The 24,632-nt window shown below is 52.6% G+C and overlaps 2 protein-coding genes and 2 non-coding genes across 6 annotated transcripts; 2 read left to right on the top strand and 2 right to left on the bottom strand.

Moving 5' to 3' along the window:
• Positions 1-5,191: 5,191 nt before the first annotated feature.
• Positions 5,192-12,567, bottom strand: LOC138840296 (melanoma-associated antigen D4-like). Of its 2 annotated transcripts, XM_070040350.1 has the most exons (13): positions 12,448-12,566; positions 11,237-11,541; positions 10,173-10,988; positions 9,571-9,777; positions 9,371-9,434; positions 9,084-9,163; positions 8,610-8,701; positions 7,924-8,003; positions 7,798-7,840; positions 7,332-7,394; positions 6,256-6,370; positions 5,653-6,083; positions 5,192-5,399 (listed from the first exon to the last, which is right to left on the bottom strand). In XM_070040350.1, the coding sequence occupies exons 2-13, from the start codon at positions 11,444-11,446 to the stop codon at positions 5,390-5,392; spliced, it is 2,211 nt and encodes a 736-aa protein (XP_069896451.1). In that variant the 5' UTR covers positions 11,447-11,541; positions 12,448-12,566; the 3' UTR covers positions 5,192-5,389. The 2 variants fall into 2 exon arrangements, with proteins under 2 accessions (XP_069896451.1, XP_069896452.1); XM_070040351.1 differs by lacking the exon at positions 5,192-5,399 and having other exon boundaries at positions 5,649-6,083; positions 12,448-12,567.
• On the bottom strand, positions 6,625-6,754 carry LOC138840586 (small nucleolar RNA SNORA11). Its single transcript, XR_011376146.1, has one exon. It is a non-coding gene; the product is annotated as a small nucleolar RNA SNORA11 (small nucleolar RNA).
• Positions 12,568-13,893: 1,326 nt separating the features above from the next.
• On the top strand, positions 13,894-21,268 carry LOC138840295 (melanoma-associated antigen D4-like). 2 transcript variants are annotated; one of them, XM_070040348.1, is made up of 13 exons: positions 13,894-14,013; positions 14,920-15,224; positions 15,473-16,288; positions 16,684-16,890; positions 17,027-17,090; positions 17,298-17,377; positions 17,760-17,851; positions 18,458-18,537; positions 18,621-18,663; positions 19,067-19,129; positions 20,091-20,205; positions 20,378-20,808; positions 21,061-21,268. In XM_070040348.1, exons 2-13 carry the CDS (start codon positions 15,015-15,017, stop codon positions 21,068-21,070), a joined length of 2,211 nt encoding a protein of 736 aa, XP_069896449.1. In that variant the 5' UTR covers positions 13,894-14,013; positions 14,920-15,014; the 3' UTR covers positions 21,071-21,268. The 2 variants fall into 2 exon arrangements, with proteins under 2 accessions (XP_069896449.1, XP_069896450.1); XM_070040349.1 differs by lacking the exon at positions 21,061-21,268 and having other exon boundaries at positions 20,378-20,812.
• Positions 19,707-19,836, top strand: LOC138840585 (small nucleolar RNA SNORA11). Its single transcript, XR_011376145.1, has one exon. It is a non-coding gene; the product is annotated as a small nucleolar RNA SNORA11 (small nucleolar RNA).
• Positions 21,269-24,632: the final 3,364 nt, after the last annotated feature.

The following is a 24,632-nucleotide window of genomic DNA, read 5'->3' as shown; positions in this document are numbered from 1 at the left end:
AAGCCCTGGTATGGAAAGAAAGAAAGAAAGAAAGAAGAAAGAAAGAAAGAAAGAAAGAAGAAAGAAAGAAAGAAAGAAAGAAGAAAGAAAGAAAGAAAGAAAGAAAGAAAGAAAGAAAGGAAGAAAGGAAGAAAGGAAGAGAAAGAAAGGAAGAGAGAAAGAGAGAGAAAGAAAGAAAGAGAGAGGGAGAGAGAAAGAGAGAGGGAGAGAGAAAGAGAGAGGGAGAGAGAAAGAGAGAGAAAAGAAAAAGATATACAGAGAAACAAAACCAGAGAGAGAAAAACAAAGACAGAAAAATATAGAAAGACAGACAGACAGACAGACAGAAAGAAAGAAAGAAAGAAAGAAAGAAAGAAAGAAAGAAAGAAAGAAAGAAAGAAAGAAAGAAAGAAAGAAAGAGAAAGAAAGAGAGAGAAAGAGAAATAGAGAAAGAAAGAAAGAAAGAAAGGGAGAGAAAAGAAAAAGATATAGAGAGAAACAAAAACAGAGAGAGAAAAACAAAGACAGAAAAATATAGAAAGACAGACAGACAGACAGACAGACAGACAGAAAGAAAGAAAGAAAGAAAGAAAGAAAGAAAGAAAGAAAGAAAGAAAGAAAGAAAGAAAGAAAGAAAGAAAGAAAGAAAGAAAAGAGGGAGGGAGGGAGGGAGGGAGAGAGGGAGTATGGAAGGGGAAAGAGAGGAGGTGGGAGAGAGAGAGAGAGAGAGAGAGAGAGAGAGAGAGAGAGAGAGAGAGAGAGAGAGAGAGAGAGAGAGAGAGAGAGAGAGAGAGGGAGATAGCAGAAAACAAGAAGAAGCCAAGCAAGGGTGCAGATTTCTGTCCAACTGATAGGTAGGCAAGAACATTAAATGAAAATTAGGTTGTTGATCAGAGATCTTTTTTCTTTTAAGTCACCATTTGCCATTCTAAACTTCCTCTTGAAGCTGGCTTTCTTTGCATCTTCCAAGCTGTGGTATATTGTGCCTTTGCTTTCATTTGTCTCGATAATTTTTGGTCTGTGACTCGATGGCTATTTTTAATTTCAACAGTTTTGTTAACTTTGCAAATATCCTCCTGGATTTGGTTTCTAGTTTCATTCTGCTGTAGTCAGAAAAGATACTTGATATGATTTGAACTCCTGTCACATTTCTTCAGATGGTAAATATAAATTTTAAAATTCTAAAATGAAAGACTTGTACAAGGGAATGATGATGTCTTGGTGAGCATGCTGAGGTCCAAAACCTTACTTCTATAACTCAGAAAGTAAGGCCAGGCACTGGTGGCTCACACCTGTAATACTAGCTACTCAGGAGGCTGAGATCCGAGGATCACAATTCAAATCCAGCCTGGGCAGGAAAGTCCATGAGACTCTTTTCTCCAATTAACCACCAGAAAACCGGAAGTGGCACTGTGGCTCAAGCAGTAGAGAGCTTGCCTTGAGCTGAAAAGCTGAGGGACAGCGCCGAAGCCCAGAGTTCAGGCCCCACAGCTGATAAAAAAAAAAAAAAAGAAAAAAAAGAAAACAAGAAAAAGAAAGTAATACTCCAAGTAAGTGTTTTTCCTCACTGCTCTTTGTCATTAAAAAAAATGAAATAACAAGTTATGGACTCAGCGAGGACATCTGTAATGTATACACAGGACAAAGAAAAGAGTGGGGACAGGACCCCAGAGCACCAGTGAGAGGGCAATGGGATTTGGGATGTGGACAGGAGGACTGGTGTGAGGAGAGTGAGGAGCAGGAAGGTGTGTTAACCCCAGGACCCTGTGAGCCCGTCCAAGGCAACAGATTGTAAGAGACAGAGCAAGTCCTGCCTGCTAGGTTTCAGCCCTTGTGCTGCTGCTTTCTGGTTGTGTGACTTCAGACCAGTGACCCCCTTCTGGGAGCCACAGGTTCATCATCCACACGATGGGTCTGATCAGCCCCTCCTCTCAGGATGCTGCTAGATGGCAACACAGCTCAGACTGGAATTGAGCATGGATATTCAGAACAACTTTCTGAATAATCATCAATAAGTGGAAACCAAGCTGAAGAATCCACCAATGTTTGTCCATGAACAAGTAGAGGAGGAGTTGAGATAGAGACATCAGGCCAGGTCAGGAAGAGCAGCCAAACATCATGGGTGCCACTGCCACAGACGAGGTACCTACAAGGGCCATGCAAACTCAAGCATGTGCCAATGAGAAATGGTGGGGTGCCTGTGGAAGGCCTGGACTAGAGTGCAAGACATGCATCTCTTGGTCATCTCTTGGTGGTGAGTGAGTGTGGAGTCGAGGTCTCCAGGTGCCCTGCCTGATCTTCCTGACACTGGTGAATGGGTGAGGGGTTCCTTGGTTTCCCAGTTTCCACACAAAATCACAGGTCCTTGATGGCCATGCATGAAAATCATCTCAGGGTATCTGGCAAAAAGGAGAGTCTCACAAGGTGAAAGTTTCTGAAAGGATTTATTTTAGTATAACAGAGTTAAAGTAGAGAGAAAGAGAGAAACATGTCATGCTTTCCATGAAGGAAATGAGAGTTAAAGACTCAAAATGGCAGTTGTTACCTCCTGGCTTTTATTCTTTCTGAGTTGGTGGAATAAAGGTGGCCACATCTAGCAATCACCAACCCTTAGGCAATGGATGTAGGTACCCAAGATTGGTGTTGCTTTGGTGTTCTAAAATGTGGAGATATTTCTGGGTCTACCCAAAACATAGGGGCCACAGGTGAACTGTTTTGTCTCCTTTGCTCAGATAAGCTTCTCATTTTACTGCGTATCCATTTACATAGAGCTGCTAGGTTTTCTACCATTTCAAAGGAGAGGACAGTGTTAGACAGCTAGTACCTTTTAGGTCTGCCAGTACTGGCAACTTAGCATTTAAATGGAGGGATACTTAACTGCTTTGTTAGGTGCTTGCTGGTTCCAACTTCTGAGTCTGGCCCTTTTTATTTGTACTTAAAATAATGTCTCCTCACCTATCTCCCCTGCCACATTCCCATGGGATCCACAGTCAGTTCGCTTTTCCCAAGGCAATCCTAATTCTGCTCTCTGCCAGGCTGGCTGCTCCCTTTCTTCCAGCCAGGCTGCTCTCAGCTCCATCCTCTGCACAGTGTATGGTTTGGGCCACTGGTGGAATCCCCCCTGGGAAGGGAAGGTATTATATACAGCAGCCAGCCAGCCAGCCTGGAGCTGCCCTGTACTATACCTCTATGGATTTGATACCATCTCAGAGTCTTGAGTTCTTCCTCTCCACCAAATAAAGAACTATGAAGCAGGAGAAGTGGGAGTACAGTCAAAGACTACCAGAAAAAAAAAGACACTGGAGAAACTGAGGAAAAGAGTCTTAGGCACTCACAGCTTGGTTTAAGCCTCCAACTTCAACTCCCTACTGTGAGGGCCACCTTATGCCATATGAGGTTTGATTCACTTCCTTCCCAGGCAAGGTAGAGGAGAGTGCAGACTTTGTAGTGGTATAACAGAGTGAGACGTGGGGCCCAGAAACGGCAGTGCTCATTGGGGACTCCCAGTTACAGTCTTTTGGGGGGCAAATCTCCGCTGTTCTGGCATCTGATTGGGTTACTATGTCCCTTACCATGACAAAAGGGGGGCCTGACCCTTCGGGGTCACCAGGGGTGTTGCTTCCTTCAGGTTGCATCCATCAGAGCTTATCTTCCCCAGGTTTTCAGAAAAAAGTAGAGTGTTATCTCTATCCCTCCAGGGGCCCCAGAAAGAGGAATACTATCATCTCTAAAGGCTACTTCTATCTGCCTAGTCTTTCCCCTTTTGCCTTTCCCTTGTTTCCTCCATCTTTCTCAGTGGGCTGTCTTATTTCAAGTGCCTCCACACACACAGAGCTCAACCTCATACCTGAGGCTGATGTTAGGTGCCCACTCCCCCTACCTCCACACCTGATGACAGAAAAGGTACACACGCCTACATGCGTTCAGCTGTGTCCCAGCGGGTCCCAGCCACCTTATGTGTAATTCACCATATTAAATGGGCATCATATCTCACGTGATCTCAACAACTGAAAGGATTCCGTGTGTGTGTGTGTGTGTGTGTGTGTGTGTGTGTGTGTGTGTGTGTGTGTGTGTGTGTGTGTGTGTGTGTGTGTGTGTGTGTGTGTGTGTGTGTGTGTGTGTAGCTCTGGCACTGTGTTTTGCCAGAATCTCAGAATGTCAGTAGACCTCCAGACACCAGAAGACAGTTGGACACCCATCACCCAAGCCTGTAAGAAAAATAAGCTCAACAATGCTTGATAAAAAATATACTCATTACCTTGCTCATGTAACTGTAACCCCTCTGTACAGTATTTTCACAATAAAAAAAACTTATTAAAAAAAAAAAGAAAGAAAAATAAGCTCAGGTCTTGGGTGTGTGACCTATGAAGTCCCACACTCAAACTGAGTTCCATTCTGGTTTAATGCTCTCCCATCAGTGTCTTGAAATTCTTAATCACCGTTAAGCAGACTCAAGGGGTCATTTTCTACTGGGCCTCACCATTTATGTAGCTGCACTGAGTCAGGATTAGAGTGTAGCTGAGACTGAGATAGAAGTCTCTTCTCTTCTGGACATTAGCTGCTTTAAGAAGCCAGGGGGAAGCAGGGATGCTGACACTGCTCACTGCATCTGTCCTGGTTGTTGGGGGGTGGGGGGACCTCTGTGGACACTGACCTGGACTGCAACTGAGCCCTTATTTCTAGGTCACCCTTACTTCTAGGTTGCCCTGTCTCTTTCCTCATTGCCTTGCACCTGGAAAGTTTTCAGCCCTTACCCCACCAGCTAGGCCTAGCCTAGGCCTCAGTGGGCGACTTCTGGAGAAGAGCAACGAATCTCCTAACAGTCTTCTATTCCCTCCCAGGCAATGAACAGGCAGGCTAGGTTGCATAAACCTTTGTTTTCATTGTCTTCCTCAGTGGAAAAGACAGGGGCACAACCCCTTCCCCCTTCCTCTCTTGGCATCCAGCCGGTACTCCTGGACAACCCTTGTGGGACATCATGTAACCATGTGCAGGGGCAGAGGCTCTGAACTCAATGTCTTCCCACTCAGATGGAATCTCCACAACTCCCAGCATCCTACCATATACCTGTGGGCATTTTCTGCAGAGGTGGGGCTCACTGGGTCTTACTTGGCCTGCAGAAGTCTCCTTGATACCAGCCCAGGCTCAGGCTTCTTGTTGGGATAGGCCTCTTGTCACAACACACATGCAGGTAAAGAAGGGAGCATCCAAATTAACTTTGCAATTTTAATGTAACACTGATACCAAAGACTCAAACACACAAGAAACAGCACACGAGGAAAGCAGGAAAAGTGAGGGAAGCTTCATCTCCTATGGTCTCTCCAAGCCATGGGGTGAAGGGCCTGGAGTGTCGGGTGGCAGGGAGTCTGAGGAGGCAGGTTGGCTGGGTGAGGATAATGGCTGCAGTTTCTCAACGCTGTCTGGAGCACGGGAAGCAAAGGGGAGAACGTGGCTCAAACACACAGCTATCAAGAAGGACACACACACACACACACACACACACACACACACACACACACACACATACACAGAGTGAAACAAATGTTTCCCCAACATCACTGCTGCCCCCAACAAGCCTCCTTGTTCTCCCCTCCTCCCTCCTCCCCCTTCCCCAGCTGTTCCAGCTCCTCCATAGCCCTCCTGCAGAGTGGCATTTCCCTGTGGAAATCTTACTGGACCCAGGAGAAGAAGCTGGCACCAGCTCTGGCAGCATTTCTGGTCCGGATGGTGGAGCTGGTGCTAGGGCCATCCAGGAGGCTAGTACTGGCCCCAACATTGGTGCCGCTGCTGACACCAGCTCTCCACGTGGCTCTCCTGTTAGCACGGCTGGTATTCAGAATGTACTGATGGTACCTGGCCCAGAAAGCAAAGGGGATGCGGGCCCAGGCATCACCAAAATCCCCATCCTCATCCCAGGTCAGCAGCTCAGCCTGGATGTCATCCCAGCTCCACCGCCCAATCAGAGCTTCATTCCCGATGTTCATCTGAGCCCTCATCTGGGCCCTGGCATGTTCCTCAGCCATATCCAGGTCCATCGTCTTGAAAGCATCATCCACAGCCTCCAAGAAATGAGCCTTCCATTCCCGGGGGTCTCGGTTCTGGTTCTGATGTGGGAAACAGCACCCTTAGTGACAGGACATCTCACACTCAGAAAGCACTTGCTACCTATGATACACTCCTATGCATGTCCAGCACCATGGCAACAACAAACAGGACTGGGATCAGGCCAGAGCATGCCACCTCCATACCTGGCACCAGACACAGGGTCTCTAGTACCTGGGCAATGAATCTCAGGACTCTCATCTTGCTGGTCTCATGGCAGGCTCGCAAGCCCCAGGTAAATTCATACTCAGGTGGGCTGCTGTTAGGAATCTTCTTGTACTCCAGGTACCTGAGGGTGAAAGGAAAATAGCATTTGCTTCTAGCCAAACAGACCTGTTGTTGACTTGATGGGTACAGGGTGGTGAGGGGGGGGGGCTGCGGGGTGGGGGGGGTCTGTCCCTCCTCCACCCCAGTGCTACAGCTCATATCACAGAGGTGACTAGCCCTGCCCGACAGCCCCTGACTTGCTCAAAACACCCTGGCCTCCAAGAGTGAGGTCTCCACACCTTGTGACTGGAATCCAAGTGGAGTTGCAGAGGGGACACCTGTAGGGCACTTGCTCCCAGAGAAGGCACAAATGTTGTGCCCCTTCATCACAATGGCCCCAGATTCCTGTTGGGTGTGTTGTAAACAGAGGAGCCATCCTCTGGGCTCCCTGCTCTGAGCACACCCTACTTCATAGATTCTGACAAGAGGTCTAGACTGGAAAGATGCACTACAGAAAAGGACTTTATAACCCTTCCTGTGCACTCTTGCATGATCCCACAAATGCACACACACACATGCGCACACACACACACACACACACACGCACACACACACACACATTCTCCAAGGACCAAGTGTGAAGTAGGCTCTAGTGTGAAAACCAGGAGACCTGTGCTCCTGGGTAACCAGATGGGGCCCATACTCAAGAGACTACTCTCAGAGCTCCATGTTGCTCAGGCATAAAAAACAGGGGGATATCCTATGAAAGCCTGCAGGGTCAGTGCCCAATGACACCTTGCACATATCACACCCTGGTCATTATTATCAACCAACTGGTGCTCCCTCTCCCTATGACTGCCCAAGAATTTTACTTTCCATACACATGTATAGACAGACCCCCATCCCCTAACCATGCCCATAGCAGAGGCAAGCATCTCTGTAGTTTACCAATTGTCTTGGCTTAGGGGATAGCTTGTTCTGCTCTCAGATCGGTACTGAGGAACACACAAAAATGGGACAAGGTTAGCTCAGGTGATACTTACTTCTGCTTCACAAAGTCATCTGTGATGAGCTTCCTCAGATCCCCAAGGAATGGGTGCCTCACCCTGAGGGCAAACAAAGAAATCCGTAACTAGCAACAGACAGAAGCACTTCCTGGTATGATAGTGAGCTTTCCTGACCACAGAGCACCCTCTTGGAGGACCAGACACACAGCCGAGGCCAGATGACTGGGAGTCTGGGATGCCCTATAGGAGGGGCTTGGGGAGTTTCCCCCTCCCCCACCCCTGCCCTCCACCTCTGGTTGTCTCCCTGACATTTCCACAGGGGACAGAGATCTGAGTGGGGGCTGAAAGCTCCCGGCTACAGCTAACACCATGCATCCTGTTGAGGCCCTCTGCTCTCCACCTAGGCCAAGGTGTCTCAATTTCCTGCACCAGACCCCAGGCTACTGCAGTATGTTGAGTACTCCACAGCACTGAGCTGGAAGGAGCAGGGAGCCAGTCATACCCAGGACGAAGTCCCATCTTGCGGAGTGCCTCCCAGAGGACAGCTGCGAGGGGAGACGGGGTACAGGAGTTTGGCACACAAAGATGAGATCACGACCAAACCCCTAACTTCAGGGCCAGCACTCACCCTCGCTGGCATGGTTGCCATTCATGAAGATGATGCCCAGAATCACCAGGAGGAGACTCAGCCGCGGAGTGTCCTTGGTCCTGAGGGTAGACAAACAGGGATGCTGTCCAGAGGCCATTTTTTCCACACTATAGCCTGCAACCTGCTCACCAACTAGCTTCTCTCAGATTTCCCAGCACCAGGGAAATTCTCCCTAGACACACACAGGGCCAGCTTCCCTATGGCACACAATTAATTCACATCCCCAATAGCCTGAGCCTTATTACCTCATCTGTAACAGGGGCATGCCCATATTGCCTCTCCAGGGTTCTGTAGGGGACAGGGTGAGGCCGGGGGTGAGAGTGGGAGCAAAAGCTCCAAAACCCACAACTGGCAGATGCAGTTGACCCTGTCTATGCTCAACAGGCACCTCCTGGGCACCCACCTTACCAAGCCTGGACCATGTATGGAAGCAAGAGGTAAGCCCCTGTTTTCTCACAAGCTGATGGGGGAGAGGGATGCAGAGAAGGAATCCCAACCACAGCTGAGCCCCAAGATACTGCCTTTCATCCAGCAGACACTGCATGCTACTTGCTGAGAAGGAAAGTTCTGCTGGGTTCTCAAGAGTTGTGTTCCTGTCTCTGAGAGGATGGGGGCAGGGGTAGGGGCACCTCCAAGGAGACCACTGCCCTCTTCTCCTTCCTTACTTTCCCAGGAGGCGAGCAGAAGAATCCCGTGTGCACACAAGAATGTACAGGTGTTCCTCCTTGTCTATTTCCTTCAGGTGGATCCCAAACTTCTACATGGCAAGAAAAGAGTGAGATGGATGAAGCCAGGTGCCAGGCATTGTGCAGTCACAATGTTTCCTCGGCCAAAGTTCACACCGGTGCATGAAGGTGGGAGAAGACAGAAGGCTCTGCGGGCTGCTGGAGGGAGCCCTGGCACCGGCAGAGACAACCAACCTCACCTCAGGAGACACTCAGAGAGCAGGAAAGGAAGGCAGCAGGGAAGGGGCTTGTGACACACTGCTGCTTCAGTGGAAGCTAAAGTGGAGGGCTACAGAAGGCTTCCAGAGAAGGCACAACAGGAAATGGTCCTGTGGGGCGGGGGAGGAGGGGGTGGGGCGGGCACAGGCTGCCCTGCTGCTCTTGTGGCACACAGCCTCCCATCCCCTCACCCACCTTTTCTAGCGTGTAGGTGGCTCGTTCAATGATCTCAGGAAAATGCTCATCATATTCACGGATGACGTCCTTTAGCATGTCTACAGGAAGGGAAGATTTGGGGAACGCACCTGGGTTGAGTGGGGGCCCAGAACTGCAGCACGTGGGCCAGTCATGCTGAAGACAGTCTTTCAGAACCCCAGTCTGCAGAAGTGGAGGAACTCACCATGGCCAGAGGATGGTGGCAAAATGATAAGCAAAATGATGCCCACAGAGCCCGGAATGGCAGAGGGGCACAGGCTGCCTACCTGAGCGCTTAATGGGGATCTTCTTGTAGTCCTTAATCATCAGGTATTTTACCAACTTATTTGCCTGGACAAGGAGGAACACAAGGGTGGGGTGAGTTTTTTTTTTGGGGGGGGGTTGTTGTCAAGGCATGGGTAACTGCTGCAGAGGTTGGCCCATGGGGGCAGGGGAGGAGGGAGACAAGAACGGCAGACTTTCTTACCCTCTCTTGCAGAAGAGTCACGTTGCGAGGGGGCAAGGACAGCACATGCCTTGAGGGGATCTGGGACCGAGAGCCCATGTGGGGCTCAGGAGCCAACTGAGCCTGCACCGTCAGTGGGGGCTGCAACACTCTCCAGGTTGGTGGGGCCACAGGCGGCTCTCTCTCCTCTTCCTCACTGCTCTCATATTCATCATCCAGGTGCTTAGACTGGACCATGAGAGAGAGAGGAGAGACCCAGATCTTCTAGACTCTCCGTGCAGTAACCCTCAGCACACAACTTACCCAAAGCAGGCACTTGGCAGTATAACAGCAGTACAAGCAGTGGCTGGCATGAGCTCACCAAGTGCCAGACTGGGAGCCAACCTCCTCTCCCACCAGCCCAAGGACAGAGATTTCAGAATCAAAACATGCTCAGGAAAGGTATGCTGGGGAAACATAGGCATGCTGAGAGGGGAGGAGGGAAGGGGAAGGGGAGAGGAAAGGTGAGGGGAAGGGTAGAGAGGGACGAGGAGATGAGGGATTAGGGGCGAGGAAGAGAGAAGGGGTGAGGATAGGGGAAAGAAGAGGAGCCTGGAGCTGCACAGATGGCAGGGATGTCTCACCTTCTTTGTCCTCTTGCCTCCCATCCTGGCCCAGGGCTCAGTACCCTGCTGAGCAGTGGCAGCTGCCCCCTCAGGCTCAGGGATGCTTGTAGCCATCTTGGCCTTGGCAGCAGCTGCTGATGTGACATTTGGAGGCTCCACCCAACGAGTCTTGGCCAGAGCCTTCCCAGACCTGGTAGTCTTGGGCTGCAAGGCTGCCTCCTCCCTGGCAGGTGTGGCCAGAGGCACACTGGAAGCAGTACTGGAGCCCCCTGTGGTGGCCTCTGGGACTGAGGCTGGTCTCTTGGGGCATGGGAAGGCCATGCCACTGACACCTGCTGGCTGAGTGAAATCAAAGACATCCTTCTTGTCCAAGAAGGCTGTCTGGGGCGGGGTAACATCCATCTCCCTGGCACTTGGAGCCTCAGAGAAAGCACAAGCAGTACTAGGGCCCTCGACAGCAACCTCCTGGGCCAGGGAGGCTGCAGGGGACTGCGTGGAGGTTGCCCGAGCCACCTCACTGTTAACTAACACCAGGGGGGTCTGTGGAGAAGCAAGGGTTGTCTCAGGGGTGGCCTGCTGAGCCTCAGCATGTGTCCTGGGCTGAGCATCCACTCCTGGGGCCTGAGGCGGGGTCACCAAGTGATTAGCGACCACCTGAGTGAATGCCCTGCGGGCGGCAGCTGCAGCAGCCCGAGAAGCTCGGTTGGAGGCAGCAGAGCGGGCTATGTTGGCCGCTCTGGCCTCTGTCTCATTGGCGAGGGTGTCTGGATCCAGCTGCAATGCCTCCACCAGGGTCTGAGCCAGTACAGGGTTCTCCAGCTCCCAAGGTTCATTCTGCAAATCCAGAAGGCAGGGAAGGGAGGGCAGAAAGCTGCACGCTGGCATCCTGTGCAAACTGGGCAGCCCGGGTTCCTCCCAGCAGCCAGCCCTGGTCACCCCCAAGACCTTCCAAAAACCCCTCTTCTGAGCAGGACAGCTGGCCATGCCTCCTGCACTCAGCCAGCCCTTCCCTTCTTCCACCGCCCCTCCATAGGCCACTAGGTCAAGTCCAGGGCCAGCAGGGGCCCGGGGAGGGGCCTCACCGATAAGATGTGAAGACCTGAACCCAAGGTATCAAAGGCTCTGAGGAGGTGGATGTCAAAACTGGTGAGGGTGCCATAGCCACCAAAAGCACCAAATTCTTCATACTCATTTCCCCCAACCATCTCTTCCTCCCTGACTTGGCTGCCACCCTCATCCATGTCTTCCACACTGGAGTTTCCTGGCTGCACTCTGTAGCTTCCCTCAGCCATGCTGTGGGTCCCAAGGAGGAGTCAGCTCAGCCTGTGAGGGAGGGTGAGGCAGCTGCAGGGGGGAGGGGTGGATGCAATGGCAGGCGGGATCTCTCCTGGGCCGAGAGGAGACAGCAATCATCAGGTTACCAGGCAGTACTAAGCAGCATCAGAGCAGGGGATAATGGGATGGTTGGGGTGGGGGTGGCGGCGGCCATGATGGGGTACGCTGTCAGGGGCAGAACCGGTGCTGTGCTGAGAGATAGAGGAGATCTCTGAGGAGACACTGCGCTGAGAGGGGACAGGGCATTTGGATGCATAGGCTCCCTGTCAGTGCTTAGAGTTGAATAGCTGGTGTAATGAATGGAGGCCTGGGTTCTCTAAGGGATGCCTTAAAAGAGGAGGAAACAAAGGGCTAGCTAGAATTTAAGGGCCTGAGCAGCAGACGACTGAGATCAAAGGGAAGCAGATGCGAAAGCTAGTCAACAGGAACAGGAGAGGAAAGCTTTGTGAAACGGAATCCCAAAGACGGGGTGGCCGGGTCAGGGCGGGGCGTGGAGGTGGGAATTCAGCCGATTCCACCTTGACTTGGGTTCCGACTGGAGCACTAGGGACCGATGGGACGGGGCCCCGTGGACCTAGGTGAGGTTCCAAGTGGAGCCCTGGAGAGCTCGAGTCCAAAGACTGAGTCTGAAAGCCGACAGGCGGTCAGTTCTTTTGGAAGAGCGGTGGGGGTGGGGGCCTCGGGTTAAAAGGAAGCTCAGCTGAGAACACACGGGTCTGGTTGGAATCATAGGGGCGCTCGGGATCCTGGGCTACAGTGCCAGTTCGGCTCAGATCTGGGTGCCTGGGTGTGATGGTCGTAGGGGCGGTGGCGTAGGAGCCCTACCTAGACCTTGGGTCTCATGGGGTTCGGGTTCTGAGGGCACCGGCTTTGTTCAGACACCGAGGGCCGGGGGGAGGGCGTAGCGGCTCGGGTTGCACTCGCCCTGGCCCGTTCGGGTCTCGAGCTGGGTCCTTACCTTCTCTGGGGCCTCCAATGGCGTCCCGCCTCAGCGCCAGGAACCAGGCAGCTGCGCCCTCGCACACTGCAGCTGCCAGCACAGCAGCTCCGACCACCCCGCCCCTAGGCTTCGCGAATCTCCCCCCCCCCCCAACACACACACATACACACAAACCCCGCGCACCAATTACTCCACCCCACCCCAGTGGCTTGGATCCTGCGCATGCGCGGATCCCCTCCAGCCCGCCAGCTTTCCCAACAAAAGCCCTTTCCTCCAGGTCTCCAGTGCGCATGCGATTTTGCCGGCGGGCGGAATGTCAGGTCGGGTGGCAACAGCTTGTGGGTGGGGACACTTCTTCCCTGCCACATTCCCCCTCACCCTTCCTCCTCTGACTGAAGACGTGCACACTCATCCCGTGCCTGGTAGCTCAACTCACTCAACAATCCACCCTCGCTCCCTCCCTCCCCACTAGTACACTTCAGTTCCTGTCCTGTCACCCAAGCTCCTCCAGCCTCATCTTGGATGTTCTATGCCCCACTTCCCCAAAATGACCCTTAGGCCACATTAATGAAGTCCCTAGCCCGGTCCGCAGGTGCAACAAGTGGAAATCCTAATTCCATGGTTCCAGAAAATGGAAATGCCCAGATCGTAGACTGTCCACTTCTAAGCACTATACCCACCTTTAGTCCTCAGCTCCACCCATGATAGCCCCTTCTGGGAATCAATCCCTCCATGGCACATTCCTCTCTTGGGGTACTAACAGCAATTTTGCCTTTTATTAATTGTGTCTTGCAATTTAGGTAACTATTGTCATGGGAAAAGGAGCTCAGGTCTGGGTGATGAGGACCAAAGGTGGGTACAATGCTTACACCACCACCCATCTCCAGGACTCCCACCACACTGGGGACAACTCTGAAGCACAGAGGCATTTCACCAATCATACTGGGCCTGTAAACACAAAAGGCAAACTTTGGGCTTGGATCTTCCTTACTGGGGACAGTGGGACCCAACCTATCTTTGGAGTGTCCATTCTCCAACTGCCTCACAGTTTTACCTGATTTTGCCTTTTTTTGGTCATTTTTTTGTCATAGTTTTTGACCCTTCAATAGGGTGGGTTGTTGTGTACTAGCGGGGGGAAGGGGAGGGAGCGAGGGTGGATTGTTGAGTGAGTTGAGCTACCAGGCACGGGATGAGTGTGCACGTCTTCAGTCAGAGGAGGAAGGGTGAGGGGGAATGTGGCAGGGAAGAAGTGTCCCCACCCACAAGCTGTTGCCACCCGACCTGACATTCCGCCCGCCGGCAAAATCGCATGCGCACTGGAGACCTGGAGGAAAGGGCTTTTGTTGGGAAAGCTGGCGGGCTGGAGGGGATCCGCGCATGCGCAGGATCCAAGCCACTGGGGTGGGGTGGAGTAATTGGTGCGCGGGGTTTGTGTGTATGTGTGTGTGTTGGGGGGGGGGGGGAGATTCGCGAAGCCTAGGGGCGGGGTGGTCGGAGCTGCTGTGCTGGCAGCTGCAGTGTGCGAGGGCGCAGCTGCCTGGTTCCTGGCGCTGAGGCGGGACGCCATTGGAGGCCCCAGAGAAGGTAAGGACCCAGCTCGAGACCCGAACGGGCCAGGGCGAGTGCAACCCGAGCCGCTACGCCCTCCCCCCGGCCCTCGGTGTCTGAACAAAGCCGGTGCCCTCAGAACCCGAACCCCATGAGACCCAAGGTCTAGGTAGGGCTCCTACGCCACCGCCCCTACGACCATCACACCCAGGCACCCAGATCTGAGCCGAACTGGCACTGTAGCCCAGGATCCCGAGCGCCCCTATGATTCCAACCAGACCCGTGTGTTCTCAGCTGAGCTTCCTTTTAACCCGAGGCCCCCACCCCCACCGCTCTTCCAAAAGAACTGACCGCCTGTCGGCTTTCAGACTCAGTCTTTGGACTCGAGCTCTCCAGGGCTCCACTTGGAACCTCACCTAGGTCCACGGGGCCCCGTCCCATCGGTCCCTAGTGCTCCAGTCGGAACCCAAGTCAAGGTGGAATCGGCTGAATTCCCACCTCCACGCCCCGCCCTGACCCGGCCACCCCGTCTTTGGGATTCCGTTTCACAAAGCTTTCCTCTCCTGTTCCTGTTGACTAGCTTTCGCATCTGCTTCCCTTTGATCTCAGTCGTCTGCTGCTCAGGCCCTTAAATTCTAGCTAGCCCTTTGTTTCCTCCTCTTTTAAGGCATCCCTTAGAGAACCCAGGCCTCCATTCATTACACCAGCTATTCAACTCTAAGCACTGACAGGGAGCCTATGCATCCAAATGCCCTGTCCCCTCTCAGCGCAGTGTCTCCTCAGAGATCTCCTCTATCTCTCAGCACAGCACCGGTTCTGCCCCTGACAGCGTACCCCATCATGGCCGCCGCCACCCCCACCCCAACCATCCCATTATCCCCTGCTCTGATGCTGCTTAGTACTGCCTGGTAACCTGATGATTGCTGTCTCCTCTCGGCCCAGGAGAGATCCCGCCTGCCATTGCATCCACCCCTCCCCCCTGCAGCTGCCTCACCCTCCCTCACAGGCTGAGCTGACTCCTCCTTGGGACCCACAGCATGGCTGAGGGAAGCTACAGAGTGCAGCCAGGAAACTCCAGTGTGGAAGACATGGATGAGGGTGGCAGCCAAGTCAGGGAGGAAGAGATGGTTGGGGGAAATGAGTATGAAGAATTTGGTGCTTTTGGTGGCTATGGCACCCTCACCAGTTTTGACATCCACCTCCTCAGAGCCTTTGATACCTTGGGTTCAGGTCTTCACATCTTATCGGTGAGGCCCCTCCCCGGGCCCCTGCTGGCCCTGGACTTGACCTAGTGGCCTATGGAGGGGCGGTGGAAGAAGGGAAGGGCTGGCTGAGTGCAGGAGGCATGGCCAGCTGTCCTGCTCAGAAGAGGGGTTTTTGGAAGGTCTTGGGGGTGACCAGGGCTGGCTGCTGGGAGGAACCCGGGCTGCCCAGTTTGCACAGGATGCCAGCGTGCAGCTTTCTGCCCTCCCTTCCCTGCCTTCTGGATTTGCAGAATGAACCTTGGGAGCTGGAGAACCCTGTACTGGCTCAGACCCTGGTGGAGGCATTGCAGCTGGATCCAGACACCCTCGCCAATGAGACAGAGGCCAGAGCGGCCAACATAGCCCGCTCTGCTGCCTCCAACCGAGCTTCTCGGGCTGCTGCAGCTGCCGCCCGCAGGGCATTCACTCAGGTGGTCGCTAATCACTTGGTGACCCCGCCTCAGGCCCCAGGAGTGGATGCTCAGCCCAGGACACATGCTGAGGCTCAGCAGGCCACCCCTGAGACAACCCTTGCTTCTCCACAGACCCCCCTGGTGTTAGTTAACAGTGAGGTGGCTCGGGCAACCTCCACGCAGTCCCCTGCAGCCTCCCTGGCCCAGGAGGTTGCTGTCGAGGGCCCTAGTACTGCTTGTGCTTTCTCTGAGGCTCCAAGTGCCAGGGAGATGGATGTTACCCCGCCCCAGACAGCCTTCTTGGACAAGAAGGATGTCTTTGATTTCACTCAGCCAGCAGGTGTCAGTGGCATGGCCTTCCCATGCCCCAAGAGACCAGCCTCAGTCCCAGAGGCCACCACAGGGGGCTCCAGTACTGCTTCCAGTGTGCCTCTGGCCACACCTGCCAGGGAGGAGGCAGCCTTGCAGCCCAAGACTACCAGGTCTGGGAAGGCTCTGGCCAAGACTCGTTGGGTGGAGCCTCCAAATGTCACATCAGCAGCTGCTGCCAAGGCCAAGATGGCTACAAGCATCCCTGAGCCTGAGGGGGCAGCTGCCACTGCTCAGCAGGGTACTGAGCCCTGGGCCAGGATGGGAGGCAAGAGGACAAAGAAGGTGAGACATCCCTGCCATCTGTGCAGCTCCAGGCTCCTCTTCTTTCCCCTATCCTCACCCCTTCTCTCTTCCTCGCCCCTAATCCCTCATCTCCTCGTCCCTCTCTACCCTTCCCCTCACCTTTCCTCTCCCCTTCCCCTTCCCTCCTCCCCTCTCAGCATGCCTATGTTTCCCCAGCATACCTTTCCTGAGCATGTTTTGATTCTGAAATCTCTGTCCTTGGGCTGGTGGGAGAGGAGGTTGGCTCCCAGTCTGGCACTTGGTGAGCTCATGCCAGCCACTGCTTGTACTGCTGTTATACTGCCAAGTGCCTGCTTTGGGTAAGTTGTGTGCTGAGGGTTACTGCACGGAGAGTCTAGAAGATCTGGGTCTCTCCTCTCTCTCTCATGGTCCAGTCTAAGCACCTGGATGATGAATATGAGAGCAGTGAGGAAGAGGAGAGAGAGCCGCCTGTGGCCCCACCAACCTGGAGAGTGTTGCAGCCCCCACTGACGGTGCAGGCTCAGTTGGCTCCTGAGCCCCACATGGGCTCTCGGTCCCAGATCCCCTCAAGGCATGTGCTGTCCTTGCCCCCTCGCAACGTGACTCTTCTGCAAGAGAGGGTAAGAAAGTCTGCCGTTCTTGTCTCCCTCCTCCCCTGCCCCCATGGGCCAACCTCTGCAGCAGTTACCCATGCCTTGACAACAACCCCCCCCCAAAAAAAAAACTCACCCCACCCTTGTGTTCCTCCTTGTCCAGGCAAATAAGTTGGTAAAATACCTGATGATTAAGGACTACAAGAAGATCCCCATTAAGCGCTCAGGTAGGCAGCCTGTGCCCCTCTGCCATTCCGGGCTCTGTGGGCATCATTTTGCTTATCATTTTGCCACCATCCTCTGGCCATGGTGAGTTCCTCCACTTCTGCAGACTGGGGTTCTGAAAGACTGTCTTCAGCATGACTGGCCCACGTGCTGCAGTTCTGGGCCCCCACTCAACCCAGGTGCGTTCCCCAAATCTTCCCTTCCTGTAGACATGCTAAAGGACGTCATCCGTGAATATGATGAGCATTTTCCTGAGATCATTGAACGAGCCACCTACACGCTAGAAAAGGTGGGTGAGGGGATGGGAGGCTGTGTGCCACAAGAGCAGCAGGGCAGCCTGTGCCCGCCCCACCCCCTCCTCCCCCGCCCCACAGGACCATTTCCTGTTGTGCCTTCTCTGGAAGCCTTCTGTAGCCCTCCACTTTAGCTTCCACTGAAGCAGCAGTGTGTCACAAGCCCCTTCCCTGCTGCCTTCCTTTCCTGCTCTCTGAGTGTCTCCTGAGGTGAGGTTGGTTGTCTCTGCCGGTGCCAGGGCTCCCTCCAGCAGCCCGCAGAGCCTTCTGTCTTCTCCCACCTTCATGCACCGGTGTGAACTTTGGCCGAGGAAACATTGTGACTGCACAATGCCTGGCACCTGGCTTCATCCATCTCACTCTTTTCTTGCCATGTAGAAGTTTGGGATCCACCTGAAGGAAATAGACAAGGAGGAACACCTGTACATTCTTGTGTGCACACGGGATTCTTCTGCTCGCCTCCTGGGAAAGTAAGGAAGGAGAAGAGGGCAGTGGTCTCCTTGGAGGTGCCCCTACCCCTGCCCCCATCCTCTCAGAGACAGGAACACAACTCTTGAGAACCCAGCAGAACTTTCCTTCTCAGCAAGTAGCATGCAGTGTCTGCTGGATGAAAGGCAGTATCTTGGGGCTCAGCTGTGGTTGGGATTCCTTCTCTGCATCCCTCTCCCCCATCAGCTTGTGAGAAAACAGGGGCTTACCTCTTGCTTCCATACATGGTCCAGGCTTGGTAAGGTGGGTGCCCAGGAGGTGCCTGTTGAGCATAGACAGGGTCAACTGCATCTGCCAGTTGTGGGTTTTGGAGCTTTTGCTCCCACTCTCACCCCCGGCCTCACCCTGTCCCCTACAGAACCCTGGAGAGGCAATATGGGCATGCCCCTGTTACAGATGAGGTAATAAGGCTCAGGCTATTGGGGATGTGAATTAATTGTGTGCCATAGGGAAGCTGGCCCTGTGTGTGTCTAGGGAGAATTTCCCTGGTGCTGGGAAATCTGAGAGAAGCTAGTTGGTGAGCAGGTTGCAGGCTATAGTGTGGAAAAAATGGCCTCTGGACAGCATCCCTGTTTGTCTACCCTCAGGACCAAGGACACTCCGCGGCTGAGTCTCCTCCTGGTGATTCTGGGCATCATCTTCATGAATGGCAACCATGCCAGCGAGGGTGAGTGCTGGCCCTGAAGTTAGGGGTTTGGTCGTGATCTCATCTTTGTGTGCCAAACTCCTGTACCCCGTCTCCCCTCGCAGCTGTCCTCTGGGAGGCACTCCGCAAGATGGGACTTCGTCCTGGGTATGACTGGCTCCCTGCTCCTTCCAGCTCAGTGCTGTGGAGTACTCAACATACTGCAGTAGCCTGGGGTCTGGTGCAGGAAATTGAGACACCTTGGCCTAGGTGGAGAGCAGAGGGCCTCAACAGGATGCATGGTGTTAGCTGTAGCCGGGAGCTTTCAGCCCCCACTCAGATCTCTGTCCCCTGTGGAAATGTCAGGGAGACAACCAGAGGTGGAGGGCAGGGGTGGGGGAGGGGGAAACTCCCCAAGCCCCTCCTATAGGGCATCCCAGACTCCCAGTCATCTGGCCTCGGCTGTGTGTCTGGTCCTCCAAGAGGGTGCTCTGTGGTCAGGAAAGCTCACTATCATACCAGGAAGTGCTTCTGTCTGTTGCTAGTTACGGATTTCTTTGTTTGCCCTCAGGGTGAGGCACCCATTCCTTGGGGATCTGAGGAAGCTCATCACAGATGACTTTGTGAAGCAGAAGTAAGTATCACCTGAGCTAACCTTGTCCCATTTTTGTGTGTTCCTCAGTACCGATCTGAGAGCAGAACAAGCTATCCCCTAAGCCAAGACAATTGGTAAACTACAGAGATGCTTGCCTCTGCTATGGGCATGGTTAGGGGATGGGGGTCTGTCTATACATGTGTATGGAAAGTAAAATTCTTGGGCAGTCATAGGGAGAGGGAGCACCAGTTGGTTGATAATAATGACCAGGGTGTGATATGTGCAAGGTGTCATTGGGCACTGACCCTGCAGGCTTTCATAGGATATCCCCCTGTTTTTTATGCCTGAGCAACATGGAGCTCTGAGAGTAGTCTCTTGAGTATGGGCCCCATCTGGTTACCCAGGAGCACAGGTCTCCTGGTTTTCACACTAGAGCCTACTTCACACTTGGTCCTTGGAGAATGTGTGTGTGTGTGTGCGTGTGTGTGTGTGTGTGTGTGTGCGCATGTGTGTGTGTGCATTTGTGGGATCATGCAAGAGTGCACAGGAAGGGTTATAAAGTCCTTTTCTGTAGTGCATCTTTCCAGTCTAGACCTCTTGTCAGAATCTATGAAGTAGGGTGTGCTCAGAGCAGGGAGCCCAGAGGATGGCTCCTCTGTTTACAACACACCCAACAGGAATCTGGGGCCATTGTGATGAAGGGGCACAACATTTGTGCCTTCTCTGGGAGCAAGTGCCCTACAGGTGTCCCCTCTGCAACTCCACTTGGATTCCAGTCACAAGGTGTGGAGACCTCACTCTTGGAGGCCAGGGTGTTTTGAGCAAGTCAGGGGCTGTCGGGCAGGGCTAGTCACCTCTGTGATATGAGCTGTAGCACTGGGGTGGAGGAGGGACAGACCCCCCCCACCCCGCAGCCCCCCCCCCTCACCACCCTGTACCCATCAAGTCAACAACAGGTCTGTTTGGCTAGAAGCAAATGCTATTTTCCTTTCACCCTCAGGTACCTGGAGTACAAGAAGATTCCTAACAGCAGCCCACCTGAGTATGAATTTACCTGGGGCTTGCGAGCCTGCCATGAGACCAGCAAGATGAGAGTCCTGAGATTCATTGCCCAGGTACTAGAGACCCTGTGTCTGGTGCCAGGTATGGAGGTGGCATGCTCTGGCCTGATCCCAGTCCTGTTTGTTGTTGCCATGGTGCTGGACATGCATAGGAGTGTATCATAGGTAGCAAGTGCTTTCTGAGTGTGAGATGTCCTGTCACTAAGGGTGCTGTTTCCCACATCAGAACCAGAACCGAGACCCCCGGGAATGGAAGGCTCATTTCTTGGAGGCTGTGGATGATGCTTTCAAGACGATGGACCTGGATATGGCTGAGGAACATGCCAGGGCCCAGATGAGGGCTCAGATGAACATCGGGAATGAAGCTCTGATTGGGCGGTGGAGCTGGGATGACATCCAGGCTGAGCTGCTGACCTGGGATGAGGATGGGGATTTTGGTGATGCCTGGGCCCGCATCCCCTTTGCTTTCTGGGCCAGGTACCATCAGTACATTCTGAATACCAGCCGTGCTAACAGGAGAGCCACGTGGAGAGCTGGTGTCAGCAGCGGCACCAATGTTGGGGCCAGTACTAGCCTCCTGGATGGCCCTAGCACCAGCTCCACCATCCGGACCAGAAATGCTGCCAGAGCTGGTGCCAGCTTCTTCTCCTGGGTCCAGTAAGATTTCCACAGGGAAATGCCACTCTGCAGGAGGGCTATGGAGGAGCTGGAACAGCTGGGGAAGGGGGAGGAGGGAGGAGGGGAGAACAAGGAGGCTTGTTGGGGGCAGCAGTGATGTTGGGGAAACATTTGTTTCACTCTGTGTATGTGTGTGTGTGTGTGTGTGTGTGTGTGTGTGTGTGTGTGTGTGTTCCTTCTTGATAGCTGTGTGTTTGAGCCACGTTCTCCCCTTTGCTTCCCGTGCTCCAGACAGCGTTGAGAAACTGCAGCCATTATCCTCACCCAGCCAACCTGCCTCCTCAGACTCCCTGCCACCCGACACTCCAGGCCCTTCACCCCATGGCTTGGAGAGACCATAGGAGATGAAGCTTCCCTCACTTTTCCTGCTTTCCTCGTGTGCTGTTTCTTGTGTGTTTGAGTCTTTGGTATCAGTGTTACATTAAAATTGCAAAGTTAATTTGGATGCTCCCTTCTTTACCTGCATGTGTGTTGTGACAAGAGGCCTATCCCAACAAGAAGCCTGAGCCTGGGCTGGTATCAAGGAGACTTCTGCAGGCCAAGTAAGACCCAGTGAGCCCCACCTCTGCAGAAAATGCCCACAGGTATATGGTAGGATGCTGGGAGTTGTGGAGATTCCATCTGAGTGGGAAGACATTGAGTTCAGAGCCTCTGCCCCTGCACATGGTTACATGATGTCCCACAAGGGTTGTCCAGGAGTACCGGCTGGATGCCAAGAGAGGAAGGGGGAAGGGGTTGTGCCCCTGTCTTTTCCACTGAGGAAGACAATGAAAACAAAGGTTTATGCAACCTAGCCTGCCTGTTCATTGCCTGGGAGGGAATAGAAGACTGTTAGGAGATTCGTTGCTCTTCTCCAGAAGTCGCCCACTGAGGCCTAGGCTAGGCCTAGCTGGTGGGGTAAGGGCTGAAAACTTTCCAGGTGCAAGGCAATGAGGAAAGAGACAGGGCAACCTAGAAGTAAGGGTGACCTAGAAATAAGGGCTCAGTTGCAGTCCAGGTCAGTGTCCACAGAGGTCCCCCCACCCCCCAACAACCAGGACAGATGCAGTGAGCAGTGTCAGCATCCCTGCTTCCCCCTGGCTTCTTAAAGCAGCTAATGTCCAGAAGAGAAGAGACTTCTATCTCAGTCTCAGCTACACTCTAATCCTGACTCAGTGCAGCTACATAAATGGTGAGGCCCAGTAGAAAATGACCCCTTGAGTCTGCTTAACGGTGATTAAGAATTTCAAGACACTGATGGGAGAGCATTAAACCAGAATGGAACTCAGTTTGAGTGTGGGACTTCATAGGTCACACACCCAAGACCTGAGCTTATTTTTCTTTCTTTTTTTTTTTAATAAGTTTTTTTTATTGTGAAAATACTGTACAGAGGGGTTACAGTTACATGAGCAAGGTAATGAGTATATTTTTTATCAAGCATTGTTGAGCTTATTTTTCTTACAGGCTTGGGTGATGGGTGTCCAACTGTCTTCTGGTGTCTGGAGGTCTACTGACATTCTGAGATTCTGGCAAAACACAGTGCCAGAGCTACACACACACACACACACACACACACACACACACACACACACACACACACACACACACACACACACACACACACACACACACACACACACACACACACACACGGAATCCTTTCAGTTGTTGAGATCACGTGAGATATGATGCCCATTTAATATGGTGAATTACACATAAGGTGGCTGGGACCCGCTGGGACACAGCTGAACGCATGTAGGCGTGTGTACCTTTTCTGTCATCAGGTGTGGAGGTAGGGGGAGTGGGCACCTAACATCAGCCTCAGGTATGAGGTTGAGCTCTGTGTGTGTGGAGGCACTTGAAATAAGACAGCCCACTGAGAAAGATGGAGGAAACAAGGGAAAGGCAAAAGGGGAAAGACTAGGCAGATAGAAGTAGCCTTTAGAGATGATAGTATTCCTCTTTCTGGGGCCCCTGGAGGGATAGAGATAACACTCTACTTTTTTCTGAAAACCTGGGGAAGATAAGCTCTGATGGATGCAACCTGAAGGAAGCAACACCCCTGGTGACCCCGAAGGGTCAGGCCCCCCTTTTGTCATGGTAAGGGACATAGTAACCCAATCAGATGCCAGAACAGCGGAGATTTGCCCCCCAAAAGACTGTAACTGGGAGTCCCCAATGAGCACTGCCGTTTCTGGGCCCCACGTCTCACTCTGTTATACCACTACAAAGTCTGCACTCTCCTCTACCTTGCCTGGGAAGGAAGTGAATCAAACCTCATATGGCATAAGGTGGCCCTCACAGTAGGGAGTTGAAGTTGGAGGCTTAAACCAAGCTGTGAGTGCCTAAGACTCTTTTCCTCAGTTTCTCCAGTGTCTTTTTTTTTCTGGTAGTCTTTGACTGTACTCCCACTTCTCCTGCTTCATAGTTCTTTATTTGGTGGAGAGGAAGAACTCAAGACTCTGAGATGGTATCAAATCCATAGAGGTATAGTACAGGGCAGCTCCAGGCTGGCTGGCTGGCTGCTGTATATAATACCTTCCCTTCCCAGGGGGGATTCCACCAGTGGCCCAAACCATACACTGTGCAGAGGATGGAGCTGAGAGCAGCCTGGCTGGAAGAAAGGGAGCAGCCAGCCTGGCAGAGAGCAGAATTAGGATTGCCTTGGGAAAAGCGAACTGACTGTGGATCCCATGGGAATGTGGCAGGGGAGATAGGTGAGGAGACATTATTTTAAGTACAAATAAAAAGGGCCAGACTCAGAAGTTGGAACCAGCAAGCACCTAACAAAGCAGTTAAGTATCCCTCCATTTAAATGCTAAGTTGCCAGTACTGGCAGACCTAAAAGGTACTAGCTGTCTAACACTGTCCTCTCCTTTGAAATGGTAGAAAACCTAGCAGCTCTATGTAAATGGATACGCAGTAAAATGAGAAGCTTATCTGAGCAAAGGAGACAAAACAGTTCACCTGTGGCCCCTATGTTTTGGGTAGACCCAGAAATATCTCCACATTTTAGAACACCAAAGCAACACCAATCTTGGGTACCTACATCCATTGCCTAAGGGTTGGTGATTGCTAGATGTGGCCACCTTTATTCCACCAACTCAGAAAGAATAAAAGCCAGGAGGTAACAACTGCCATTTTGAGTCTTTAACTCTCATTTCCTTCATGGAAAGCATGACATGTTTCTCTCTTTCTCTCTACTTTAACTCTGTTATACTAAAATAAATCCTTTCAGAAACTTTCACCTTGTGAGACTCTCCTTTTTGCCAGATACCCTGAGATGATTTTCATGCATGGCCATCAAGGACCTGTGATTTTGTGTGGAAACTGGGAAACCAAGGAACCCCTCACCCATTCACCAGTGTCAGGAAGATCAGGCAGGGCACCTGGAGACCTCGACTCCACACTCACTCACCACCAAGAGATGACCAAGAGATGCATGTCTTGCACTCTAGTCCAGGCCTTCCACAGGCACCCCACCATTTCTCATTGGCACATGCTTGAGTTTGCATGGCCCTTGTAGGTACCTCGTCTGTGGCAGTGGCACCCATGATGTTTGGCTGCTCTTCCTGACCTGGCCTGATGTCTCTATCTCAACTCCTCCTCTACTTGTTCATGGACAAACATTGGTGGATTCTTCAGCTTGGTTTCCACTTATTGATGATTATTCAGAAAGTTGTTCTGAATATCCATGCTCAATTCCAGTCTGAGCTGTGTTGCCATCTAGCAGCATCCTGAGAGGAGGGGCTGATCAGACCCATCGTGTGGATGATGAACCTGTGGCTCCCAGAAGGGGGTCACTGGTCTGAAGTCACACAACC

This window comes from Dipodomys merriami, unplaced genomic scaffold, assembly GCF_024711535.1.
Source record: "Dipodomys merriami isolate MVZ:Mamm:240054 unplaced genomic scaffold, mDipMer1.0.p SCAF_3, whole genome shotgun sequence".
Lineage (NCBI taxonomy): Eukaryota > Metazoa > Chordata > Mammalia > Rodentia > Heteromyidae > Dipodomys > Dipodomys merriami.
Note: the sequence above shows the minus strand (reverse complement) of the source record. Positions and strands in the feature narration are given on the sequence as shown.